General features: G+C 67.8%; 3 protein-coding genes across 3 annotated transcripts; 1 reads left to right on the top strand and 2 right to left on the bottom strand.

The window, feature by feature from the left end:
- The first annotated feature begins 2,690 nt into the window (after positions 1-2,690).
- On the top strand, positions 2,691-7,207 carry EPS8L3 (EPS8 signaling adaptor L3). Its single transcript, XM_084301968.1, is given in 19 exon segments — positions 2,691-2,749; positions 2,868-2,941; positions 3,014-3,078; positions 3,180-3,335; positions 3,921-4,070; positions 4,152-4,225; positions 4,609-4,742; positions 4,827-4,930; positions 5,016-5,124; positions 5,214-5,344; positions 5,399-5,473; positions 5,583-5,731; positions 5,843-5,945; positions 6,041-6,210; positions 6,354-6,429; positions 6,536-6,717; positions 6,719-6,823; positions 6,932-7,064; positions 7,176-7,207. Coding segments are annotated over 19 exon segments (2,049 nt in total). The 5' UTR covers positions 2,691-2,708; the 3' UTR covers positions 7,194-7,207.
- A 700-nt stretch (positions 7,208-7,907) lies between these two features.
- On the bottom strand, positions 7,908-9,704 carry LOC311218942 (glutathione S-transferase Mu 3-like). The gene is made up of 8 exons (XM_084301854.1): positions 9,600-9,704; positions 9,244-9,319; positions 8,928-8,992; positions 8,744-8,825; positions 8,563-8,663; positions 8,362-8,457; positions 8,179-8,289; positions 7,908-8,092 (listed from the first exon to the last, which is right to left on the bottom strand). Exons 1-8 carry the CDS (start codon positions 9,630-9,632, stop codon positions 7,997-7,999), a joined length of 660 nt encoding a protein of 219 aa, XP_084157980.1. The 5' UTR covers positions 9,633-9,704; the 3' UTR covers positions 7,908-7,996.
- A 143-nt stretch (positions 9,705-9,847) lies between these two features.
- LOC311218941 (glutathione S-transferase 2) lies at positions 9,848-12,012 on the bottom strand. The gene is made up of 8 exons (XM_084301853.1): positions 11,914-12,012; positions 11,748-11,823; positions 11,395-11,459; positions 11,226-11,307; positions 11,050-11,150; positions 10,721-10,816; positions 10,538-10,648; positions 9,848-10,304 (listed from the first exon to the last, which is right to left on the bottom strand). The coding sequence occupies exons 1-8, from the start codon at positions 11,947-11,949 to the stop codon at positions 10,209-10,211; spliced, it is 663 nt and encodes a 220-aa protein (XP_084157979.1). The 5' UTR covers positions 11,950-12,012; the 3' UTR covers positions 9,848-10,208.
- Between the last annotated feature and the right edge of the window lie 47 nt (positions 12,013-12,059).

The raw sequence follows: 12,059 nt of genomic DNA, 5'->3' as shown, positions 1-12,059 counted from the left end.
GCCCCATCCTCCGCCTCCGCTCAGGGCCGCTGGGCTGGGAAAGAGCCTCCAGCTCTGCTCTCGGCTCTTCCCAAGGATGCTTTTGGTCCCTGGGGACTTTCCGAGCCTGGGGAAGGGCGACGGGGCCCCAGCGGGGCTGTGCACTGGCAAACACCTCTGGTTGGGAGCCAGGGCGGTCGGTGGGGGAAGAAAAAATAAAATAACACATTTCGTAATATTTTACAGTAGTGCTGCAGCTGATGCCATCCCCAGCTTGCCTAGCGGGGTGACTGGGAGGTGTGGGGCAAGAGGATGGGAGGCAGCATTGGCATTGCCAGAGAAAAACCCCGCATGGGGTTTTCACAATCCATAAAGCAGTGATGAAATAATCCCCCAACATAAATCCCCGGGGGCTGCTCTCCTGTCCCTGCTGGCACCCAAGGCTGAGCCGGTGTCACTGTGTCCCCTGTGGCAGGGACCGGGTGGTGCCGGCACCTGGGTTAATGAGTGCCCAAAGGACACAGGGTTTATGGCCAGTGTGGGGACTTTGCTTCCTCGCAACGCCACGGCGCGTCACATCCCCAGGGCCACCGCTGGGGACAGTCCCCAGGGCAGAGCCTGGTACCACAGGGCCGGGCTGGGTGGGAGGGGGCACCCCAGTGCGCCCAGTAAGGGTCACTGGGTGGCCCCCTGCCCGCTGCATGATGCAGTGGCATCGTGCCACAGGGCAGCCAGTGCTGGCTGGTGGCAGTGGGGGCGTCATGGGGATGGCACACCTGGGTGGCCGCAGATCCCAAACACCATGTATGCTGCCCCGAGCAGAACTGGGCTTCACAGGATGGGTGGGAGGCATTTTGCCCCGTACCCCAACCCCCTCCCCGTGCCCCCCCTCTCCTCTAGGTCCCCTCCCCCTTGGGGACAGGGAGAATGAGGCTGGGGACACAGACACAACCCCTTACCTTGCATGTCTCTATCTACTGGAGGGGTTGGCATAGCAGGGGGTGGTGGTAGCCCCAAACCTCCCACGGGATCTGTGATGCCCCACAGCAGGACACCCGTGTCCCCCTTGAGAAGTGTCACACAAACGCTCCCAGCAGCAGGGAGCAGAGTGGGGCCGACAGGACCCGGGCTGGCAGCGGGCACATCTGGGACCCTGCAGGTCCGGGGGGCCGTGAAATGGGGGGGGGGGAGGCGCGACCTCTGGGGACAGGGAGCACGGGGCCGCGCTGCCCCCTGGTGGTCAGGGCTGCGGGCTGCGCCGCGGGGAAACTGAGGCACGACCCCGACCCCTGCACCCCTCCCTGCTCCCTGGGGCCGCCCCCAGCCCCCTGCCCTGCTCCCACCTGTCCTCCAAGGTGAGGGAAGCCGAGCGAGGGGGGCAGTGGGGACAAGGGCCTCTTCTGAAGTGTCAGGGGGGGTCAAAGGGACACAGTGACTGCAGCCCTGCCACCCCTTTATCTGGCCCAGATGCATCAGGATCAGGTCGGAGAAGCCAAAAGCCTCAAACCAAACCCCAAAGCCCCACTGCTCCGCGCCAGGAGTGGAGGCATGGTGTGTCACCCCCCGGTACAGGGACATGTGCCCGGCCACAGCCTGGCCAGCGCCCACCTCACCAAGGACCAGTGGTGGCACAGCACAGGGCTGGAGCAGGGGGGTCTCCTCCCTGATGGGGAGGGGGGGGTAGCAGGGCCAGATCCTGCAAGGGGGAGACCCCCCCAGGACCAAGCAGGGCTGCCTGCCCACGGACAAAGGACGAAGCCCCACGCTGCGGGGTCACCACTGGGGACCCGCACGCCGGATCCGGCCCCTCCTTGGCACCCGGGAAGGGCTCCCCACCCGTTCCCCTCCACTTGCCCAGTTTCAGCCGAGCCAGGCGGGCCAGGGTTACCCAGAGGGCAGAGGCGCAGCGGTTTGTGGGAGAAAGGCTTGGGTGCCAGCGGCGTGAGACGTCACGGGCTCACCCAGGGGCGGGGGGGAGCCTGGGCTGGGTGTGGGGGCACCCCACCTGCTGGGGACTGCATCCCCCCAGGTGCCCCCAGGGCAAGTGACCCACAGCACAGGGCAGGTACCCCAGGGATGCCCAGGGTGAGCGGGGTGGCGGCAGCTGTTTGTGCCAGGTGTTCACACCCACCCCCCTGTTTTCCTATTCCCCCCCCCCCCCCCCCCCCCCGCCCGAGGCAGACGCCTTAGGGCAAAGAGCAGCCGGGTGTGGTGCCGACGTCAAGCCCTTACCCCTGCCCTGTGCCACCCTCAGCTGCGCAATTCCAGCCCGGGCACCCGAGGGAACAGCACCGGGATTGGGGTGAGCTCGGACCTCTGGGTGTCCCCCAGATCGGGGGGGGGAACAGGGGGGGCTCTGGCCACTGGGTGAACCCTGCGAGGCTGGGATGGGGCAGGGGTCCTGCTGGTGACCATTGGCGGGAGAGGGGGGATGGACACAGGGTGGGTCCTGGGCCACCAATGTTTTTGGGAACCCACGGGGGTGACACAGCAACCTGGGGACCTTGCTGGGTGGTGGGCTCAGGACCTCGCACCCAGACCGAGCCCAGATCCTGGACTCCAGCAGGGCGCTGCCCACCCTATGTGGCCCTAAACCAGTTGGGTCCACACCGGGTGCCCCGTACGGGGCTGGGGCAGGGGCAAGCACACCGCCTGCATCCCCTCCAGCAGCCACACACGGCCTCCCCCCTCTCCCCCCCCCACCAGCGCTGCCATCGCTGCCCAAGAAGATGGGAGACCCCTTTGGCCGCTGGAGCGGCCCCCCGTCCCGGTGAGTGCCCAGCAGGGTGGGTGCCCCGCGCCCCCAGCGATGGGGAGGCGGGAGCCGTGCTGCGGGGCACAGTGGCCGTGGGACTGTCGGACTCACCGCCATCCGTCTGTCCGGCCAGGGGCGAAACCGAAGACAGCTCCCACCTCCACCGCTCCAACAGCTTTGCCCGACCCAGTGGGAAAAGCATCTTCAGTGAGTAGCAGAAACCCCCCGAAACCCAGCTCCCCCCCGCGTGCCCACCCCTGACCCTGTGTGTCCCCCTAGACCAGCGCAAGGACTACAGCCAGAGCCTGCTCAAACCCCAAAGCAATTTCCAGCACCATGTGGAGGTAGGAGCCCCCCCCGACTGCCTCCCTGGTGCCCCACGCTGTGGGGAGGTGACGGGTGCCCCATGGCACCCCGTGACTCCCCGTGCTGTCCCCCCCACCAGCACCTGCTCACCATGCGGCTGGACAGGGACATCCGCAACACCGATGACTGCCTGGCTCGCCTGAAGGCGCTGGAGGCCCAGGGCCGGGTGTGGGGTCAGGACCTCATCCTGCAGGTCAAGAACCAGGAGCTGGTGCTGAGCGATGTGGAGAGCAAGGTACAGTGCGCCCATAGCACCCCCAAAAGCTGGCAGCCAGCCAGGAGCAGGCACCGACCCTGGCACCCCCCCATTCTGGACCCAGCTCCCCATAAACGCGGTGTTCCCCCAGCCACGGCACCCCTGTATGCCTGGCACTCCCCTCAACCCCAGCACAAGCATCAGCCTTCTGATGCCCCCCTGTCCCTGGCACCCACCCTGGCCACGAAACCTACCCTGGACTCTTCACCCCCATACATCTCTTATTCCCCCACCTGTGGCACCCCACATAACCCTGGTACCCCTGCCATCACAGCCCTATAAGCTTGGCACCCTCTTTGCCCTGGCGCCTACCACAAACCTTACACCCCTCTAAGCCTGGCACCCCGTTGGCCGTGGCACCCGCAGCCCTGCCTCACGGCACCTTCCCCAGGAGCCCGATATCCCCCTCACCCCCTGCTCCTGGCTGGGCACCGCATAACCCTGACACCCACCTTCTCCTGTGCACCCCAATAATCCTGTAATCCCCCTGCCCCTTGCACCACGATAACCCTTGCAGCTCCCTGCCCCTTGTGCCCCTATAACCCCTTGCACCCCCGTGTGCAGGAGGAGCTGGAGAGCTACCCGCTGGGCAGCGTGCGGGACTGCGCGGCCCTGCTGGATGCCTGCAGCTACGACTCGGTGCTGGCCATCAGCGTGCAGGAGCAGGGCCCCCCCGGCACCAGCGTCCTGCTCTTCCAGTGCGACCGCATTGGGGTGAGACAGGGCACGGGGGTTGGGGGGGTGGGGGGGGCTGCGCACCAGGGTGGGAGGCTGATGGCATTGGGGCTGTGCCAGGCCCAGACGCTGAAGAGCAGCCTGGAGAAGCTGGTGAAGCAGTGCAAGGAGGAGCAGCACCAGTACGGACACAGGTAAGGGGGAGCGTGCCCCCACCCCCTCCACGGGGGCAACCAGGCTGGGCCCTCCCCAAGCCTGCCCCTAGCCCAGGCTGGGGGACCCCAGGTGGCAGGGTCTGGGGGGGCTCTCCCTTCTGGTGGGGACCCCGCTGCCCCCCACCCTGCTCCAAAGGGTCCCTCCCCATGGGCATGGGCCCCTTCTGCCCCTGCCTTCCTCCCTCCCGGTGTAACCCCCTCAGCACCCTCCTGGTGGGTGGGCCCCCTGCTGCCCCAGCCCCTGGCTCAGCACCCACCTTCCCCTGCCCATGGGTACAGACCCCCGGCACCCCCATAGCCAGGGGCAAAGCCCCATACCGCAGGCACCTCAGCAGCCCCCCCCCCCATCTCTCCCTGCCCAGGGCCCCTTCGGACCTGCCCGACCCGATCCCCCCGTACATGTCAGCCCCCTACAGAGCCCCGGAGCGGTGGGCAGCCACCCCAGAGCCCACCTTTCCAGCGCCGCCCCAGCACAGGTCATCCTCCTTGGACTACAGTGAGTCCCAGGGGGGGCATGTCAGGGTGTGGGGAGGGTGCTGGGCACATCTGGGTCCCCTAAAGTGTGTCTCATCTTCCCCAGGAGCAGGGGGGGGCAGCTGGGACCACCCCCCAGCACCAGCCGCTCAGCAGAACACCTGGGTCAACCCCTCAGGCCAGACCATGTCCGACACCGACCGAGATGTAGTAAGTGGCACCCTGTGCACCCCCATCCCCACATCCCCCCCCCATTGGCCCCCCCGGCTCACCCACATCTATGCTGCTCCTACAGATGGTCCTCAACCACGTGCTGGATGACATTGAGCTCTTCGTGAAGCAGGTGAAGGATGCCCTCAGCCTGATGAGCACCAAGAACCAGAAAAAGAAGAAGAAGAGCAAAGGTGGGAAGGGGGGGGGGCTGTGCCAGGGGGTGGTGGGGAGATGCTGGGGGGCTGTCCCAGTGCCAGCCCCCCTCTCTTCACCCCTCTAGCTCTGCCACCCGAGGCCAGCTACAAGGACTTTTTCCAGAAGGTGAAATATGCCCTGAACCTCCTGGTAGGTCCCACCCGGCAGGACACGACCCCACGGCTCTGGGGCATCTTCGCTGGGGCTACAGGGGGTGTGGGGCTGGGGGGGGCCACACGGGGCCACGCTCTGTGATTTCTCTCTGCGCAGGGGATCACCCACCAGCACCTAGAGAACCCGGACCCCGCCCAGCTGCTGCACCTCATCTTCGATACCCTGTCCTTCGTGAGTGCCCCAGGAGCGGGACCCCCCACCCAGCCAGGGGCTGCCCTTGGCACCCTGCCTTTGGGGCAGCTCTCGGGGTGCTGAGGGAGCCCCCCCGCCCGTTACCCAGGTCCTGGATAACTGCCCCAACCCCAGACTGGCGCCAGCGGTGGATGCACCGCTGCTGATCCCGGAGGCGGTGGAGCTGCTGGAGAAGACCCTGCACCCGCACGAGTACAGCACCTGGAAGATGCTGGGCATCGCCTGGAACAAGACCAGGTGGGCTCTGGGCCTCCACCACCGAGGGGGGCTCCGAGCGGCACCCCCCGGCTGGGGACACCTCACTTTGGGGGCCGCACGCCCACCACCACCTCCTTTGCGCCTTGGCAGGGCCGAGTACCCCAACAGCGAGCAGGTGCCCCCCTACATCCCCACCTTCTCTGACGGGTGGCTGCCCCCACCTATGATGAATCCAGAGCAGCAGCAGCAGCAGGTATGGGGCATGGGGGGGCAGCAAAGACACCCCACTGCCTGCCTCTGTTTCCCCACCTTGCTCTGAGCACGCGTCCCTCTCTGCTCCCCGCACAGTCACTGGCCACCAGCTACAAGAACACCCCCAGCTATGGGAATATTCCCGGCCATAGGAACGAGGACATTCCCAGCTACGGGGACATTCCCAGCTACGGGGACATTCCCAGCTACGGAAGCCTTCCCGGCTACGGGAGCACTCCCAACCGGGGGGACATTCCTGGCCAGGTGTAAGTGCTCCCACTGCCCCACGGATGCTGTAGGGGCAGTACTGCAGCAACAGTGCTGGGTGGGATCCAGCCAGGGTTGGGGGTACCCCTGGGTGCTCACTGCTGCCCCCCCCCTCCTTCAGGCCCTTTTCGCCCCCCCCCAGGCTGGCACGGGCTCTGTATGAGTTTCAGGGCAGGAACCCACAGGAGCTGAGCGTCAGGATGGGGGACACGCTGGAGGTACAAACCGGGGACCCCCAGCGGGTATTCTCTGGGGAATCAGAGCGGGACCCCCCCCCTGTGGGGGGGGTCGGGGGAGCTGCCGCATTGTCACTGCCTGCCCTAGGTGCTGGACCAGCAGAAGAAGTGGTGGCTGGTGCAGAACAGCATGGGGCACAAGGGCTACGTCCCCAGCAACATCCTGGAGCCGCTGGGGCACGAGGACGGCTGGAGCCAGGTGGGTCCCCCCCCCGTGCCTCCTCCACACCAACAGCACCTGGAGGGGGGTGCAGGGATCACCCCACCACCCTCTGTCCCTTTATCCCCCCTCCCAGGTCAGCCCCCCCAACCTGCACATGGGCTCCTCGCCAGCGGAGGTGACGGCCTGGCTGAAGGACAAGGGCTTCTCGCGGATGTGCGCTGTCCCCTGAGTCCCCAGAGCGTGGCCCCCCGTTGGAGGGGTCACCCCCCTGGCTGAGCCAGGCCCCCCCGACCCCCTCACGGTCTGTCTGTCTGTCCCCAGCACGGTGAGGTGCCTCGGGGTGCTGTCAGGCCACCAGCTGCTGCAGATGACGCCAGAGGAGCTGCGCGCCGTCTGCCCCGAGGAGTGGCGACGCGTCCTCTTCAAGCTCTCCTCTGTCAAGACGTCCCTGGGGGTGCGTCCCCCGAGCCCCCGCACTGTGACACCCCCCCCAGTGGGTGCTTTCAGGGAGCAGGGGGGCGAGCCCCGGGCTCCCCGTTCCATACTTGTTCTCCCCTCCCTACAGATGAACCCCAGGGACTGAGCCCCAGGGACCACACCGACGCCGTCCCCAACATCCTCCTGCTGCCACCCCAGGACGGAGCGCCCCGGGGGGGGGCAGCCCTGCAGGAGTGGGGGGGCCCGGCAGCAGGAGGTTCCCCGGCCCCTTAGGGCACCCATTCCTCCCAAAAGCACCAGCGGTGGGAAGCTGCTGGGGGGGGCACCAGGGACTCCCCTGGGGAGATGTGCTCTGCAGAAGCCGGGGGGAAGCCGGGTACCCCTCCGGGGGGGCCATGCACCGTGAAAGGCTCGCACGAGCCCTGCAAGGCTGAGCTGCTGCTGTGGAAAATAAAGAGAATGAAAGCACCGGGCTCTGTGTGCAAATGGGGGGGCCCATACCCCTGCCCCACACCACCCCAGCCCAGCAGGGGCTGGGGGTGACACCTCTCACAGGGGTCCCAAGGGGCACGGCTGTCCCCATGGGGGCACAAAGCCCCCCCCAGCACCACCTTGGTAGTGGGCAGATATGTGCTAATGAGCACCCCCCCTAGTGAGAGGGGACCCAGGGCTCCTTCCCACGGGGACATCGGAGGGGACAACCCACAGAGGAGCTCAATCCCTAGCAAGGGGGTGCCGGGGACACAGCAGGGTGACAGCCCCCTCCCACCTCGCTCTGCCCCTGGCCTCAAGCCCCCCAAGATGGGGAGGGCCAAGTCCAGTGCCTCCCCCCACACACAAATTCAGGAGGGACTCAGGGTGCTGGAGCTCCACAATTTATTGTGTTTGGGGTCCTCACACCTACAGAGCCCCCCAAACCCAGTATGGGGGGAGCAAGCCCCTCCACCCCTACTCCTTCTTGTTGCCCCACTTGGCCATCTTGTTGTTGATGGGCATCTTCTGGAAGCGGCTGGACTTCATGTAGGCAGCGACCTTCTCCAGGGCCTGCAGGAGCAAGGGGAGTGCTGGGGACCCATTGCCCCCCGAGCCGTGACCTCAGGGGTCCCCACCCACGGCCCCCCCATACTCACCCCGAAGCGGTCCATGAAGTCCTTGAGGTTCTTGTAGGGCTCCAGGCACTTGGGCTCGAAGATGCTGTTCTGCTCCAGCACATCGAACATGAGGAAGTCCACGAAGGTGAGCTGCATGGGGGGGGACACACACGGTGAGGGGCAGCGTGGGGATGACCCCCCCGCCCCATTCCCCAGCCGTACCTTGTCCCCTGCAAACCACTTGCGGTCCCCCAGGAAGTTGGAGAAGAGCTTCAGCTTCCCTGGCAGCTGCTCCAGGTACCCCGGCTTCAGCTTCTCCTGCGAGGGCAAGGGGGCGGCCGTGGCTCCCGCCGCCCAGGGACCCCCCATGTGGGGTCCCCGAAATGACCCCCCCACACCCTGCAGCCCCCGGCGGGTACTCACGAAGTCGGGGTTGTAGCAGACCATGACCAGGCTCATGCGGAAATCCATCACCTGGTTCTCCAGCATGTCCACGCGCAGCTTCTCCTCCTCCGTCTCCCCGCCTGAGGGACGGGGCAGGCGTCAGGCCCCCCCCCACCCAACAAAGCCCCCCCCCCCGCCCCGCAGCCCCCCCAGCACTCACACATGTTGTGCTTGCGGGCGATGTAGCGCAGGATGGCGTTGCTCTGGGTCAGCTTGGTGCTGCCGTCAATGAAGTAGGGGAGCTGGAAGGGACATCGGGGTATGGGGACGCTGGGGGGGGGCAAGGGAGGGGACACAGAGCGGAGTGCCCACCCCATGGCTCCCCCCAGCCCCTGGCCACCTACGTTGGGGAAGTCCAGCCCCAGCTTCTCCTTCTCGTTGATCCATTGGCTCTTGTCGTAGTCGGGAGCTGCGGGGAGAGCAGGGGGGTGAGGCCGTGCTGTGCCCCCCCGGTGGGGCGGGGAGCTGGGTGCCCCCCCAGGACACAGCCCCTCCGTTTGGGTCTCGGGAGAGGGCAGAGGTGCTGGGGGGGCCCCCGACACCCCCCAGCCCCATTGCACATCGCCCCCCCCGGTGGCGGAATCGGGGCGTGGGGCCCAGCCGCGTGCCCCAGGAGAGCAGTGGGGGGGTCGGGGGTGAGATGTGCCGCCCCCCCCTCACCTTCCCCGCAGCTGTACAGTTTGTCCTCGTACGGCGTCTCGGTGTACTCCAGCAGCAGGCGGATGGCGTGAGCCAGCTGGGGAGGGGGGGAAGGCGGAAATGAGCCCCCCCACGGAGAAAACCGAGGCACGGAGCAGAGCGCAGAGAGCAGAGCCCTTAACGCCCCCCCCCACCAACCACACCGGGGACGCCCCCCCCGCCCTCCCGTACAGGGACCCCCAAACCCTCAGGGACCCCTGGGCACAGCACGAGGCACTGAAAGGGGGGGGGGGGGGGGCTTCACACCCCCCAGAAGCATCAGGGTCCCCCCCCGGCCCTGAGGAGCCCCCCCCGTCCCGCCCGTCCCCCCCACGCACCCCGCGGATGTCCCAGTATCCCAGCACCGCCATGGCCGCTATCGCTGCGCCCCCCCGCGCCCCCCCCCTTCCCCTTCCCCTTCGCCTTCCCGGGGCGGGGTTTGGGGGGGGGGCCCTTAAAGGGGAAGGCGGCTGCGTGCGGTGGGGGCCGCCGGGCGCAGCCTCAACCCTGGGCCCTACGGTGGGCGTGCGCCCTCCCCCCCCCCCCTCCCCCCACACACACACCCACCGGGGGGGCTCTGCACTGCCCCAGACTGCACGGGGGGGTCTCTTTTCTTCTGCCCCCCCCCCCCCAGCTGCACAGTAGCAGCCCCTGTCCTGGGGGCCCCTTCCACCCCCGCACGGTGCATGGGGGTCTCATTACCCCGGGGGGTGCGCGGGGGCCCTCCCGCCTCCCTTTATCCGGGGGGGGCATGGAGGGATAACCCCCCACCCCCCCGGGATGCGGGAGGGCGCCGTCACCCCCAGGAGCTGTCCCCAGGGTCCCCACCCCTCCCAGCACCCCACGGCAGCTCCATGCGCACAGAGGGGAGGGTGCGGACCCCCAGCTTTATTCTGCAGGGGAGGGGGCTGGGGGGGGGGGGCACATGTGGGGGGCACGCATCTCGGTCACTCCTTCTTGTTGCACCACTGCGCGGTCTGCCAGAAGATGGGGGTCTTCATGAAGCGCCCCGACTGCATGTACGCCCGGATCTTCTCCAGAGCCTACGGGGTGGAGAGGGCATGGGGACTGGGGACAGGGATGGGGATGGGGATGGGACGGGGATGGGGACAGGGCTGGGACAGGATTGGGGACAGGGATGGGGATGGGACAGGGATGGGGATGGGACAGGGATGGGGATGGGAACAGGGACAGGGATGGGATGGGGACAGGGGTAGGGATAGGGATAGGGATGGGACAAGGATGGGCACAGGGACACTGGGCTGTCCCCGCTCACCTCGAAGCGCTGCAGGAACTGGCCCAGGTTGCCCTGCAGCTCAGGGCAATCGGGGACAAACATGCGTTGCTGGTCTAGCACATCGTACGCCAAAAAGTCAACAAAGGTGAGCTGCGGCGGGGGGGAACAGTAGGGTCAGACTGCTACCCCCAAGCCCCAGCCCCCCCAGCCCCCAGCACCCACCTTCTCCCCAGCAAACCAGGCCCGGGAGCCCAGGAACCGCGACAGCTCCCGCAGCTTCCCTGGCAGCTGCTCCAGGTACGCCGGCTTCAGCTTCTCCTGTGCACAGGGGGGGCAGAGCTGGTGCAGGGCCCCCCCCCCCTCCCCAGCCCCTCCAGCCCCCGGGGTCCCAGCCCCATGGCCAGGACCAGGCAGGAAGGGGCCCATTCCCAGCGCACCTTTGCAGTGGCAATTAGAGGCCGCGGTGTGTTTTGTGATGACCCCGTGCCTCCAGCTGCCCAGGGACCCCAGGGGGGGTCCTGTCCCCCTTTCCCCCCCCCCATGGCACTCACAAAGTCGGGGTTGTAGCACAGCCGGATGAAGCTCAGGCGCAGATCCATCAGGTGGTTCTCCAGCATGTCCACGCGCAGCTTCTCCTCCTCCGTCTCCCCACCTGAGGGATGGGGCAGGCGTCAGCCCCCCCCCCCGACACCCCCCCATTCTGCCCCGCAGCCCCCCCAGCACTCACACATGTTGTGCTTGCGGGCAATGTAGCGCAGGATGGCGTTGCTCTGGGTCAGCTTGACGTTGCCATCGATGAGATAGGGCAGCTGGGGGAGGCAGCAGGGGGGGGGGGTCAGTCCTGGAAGGCCCCAGCCCCACCGTGCACCCCCACTCCCTGCCCAGCCCCCACCTACGTTGGGGAAATCGAGGCCCAGCTTCTCCTTCTCGTTGGTCCAGTCGCTTGGGTCAAAGTCTAGGGCTGGGTAGGGAAAGGAAGATAAGGGGAGCAATGGGGGGGAAAGCGGGGAGGGGGGGGCACAGGGAGATGGGTCCCCCCGGCTCCCCCCACTGCACCAAGGAGGCAGGGGACGCACAGAGGGGGCTCCCCGGGAGTAGACCCCCCCCCCCCCCCCCCCGGCTCCCTTCCCCCGCCCGCAGGCACCGAGCCAGGGCCAAGCTCCAGGGCCGGGGGGGGGGCCGCAGAAGGGCGGGAGGGGTGGGGGGGCAGCCGGGGGTCCCCTCCTCGGGCCGTGCTGCCCCCCCCTACCTGTCCCGGAGCTGTACTGCCGCTCCTCGTAGGGGGTCCCGCTGTACTCCAGCAGCAGGCGGATGGCGTGGGCCAGCTGGGGGCAGAGCACGGCGCCGGTCACCCCGCTCGGCGCCCCCCCGGATTAGGACCCCCCCCTCCCGCACCCTTCCCCCTCCCCGCTCACCCCGCGGACATTCCAGTAGCCCAGCGTGACCACCATGGCGACTGCGGGGACAGCGCCGGGGGCAGCCGGGACGAGGCGGGGCGGGGGCGGCACCGAGAGGCCAAGCCCCCCCCCTCCCCCGCACCCTCCCCCTGCCCCTCCCCGCC

Source organism: Netta rufina, assembly GCF_964035555.1.
Source record: "Netta rufina genome assembly, chromosome: 26".
NCBI classification, from domain to species: domain Eukaryota; kingdom Metazoa; phylum Chordata; class Aves; order Anseriformes; family Anatidae; genus Netta; species Netta rufina.
The sequence above is the reverse complement of the archived record's forward strand: the minus strand, read 5'-3'. Positions and strand labels throughout refer to the sequence as shown.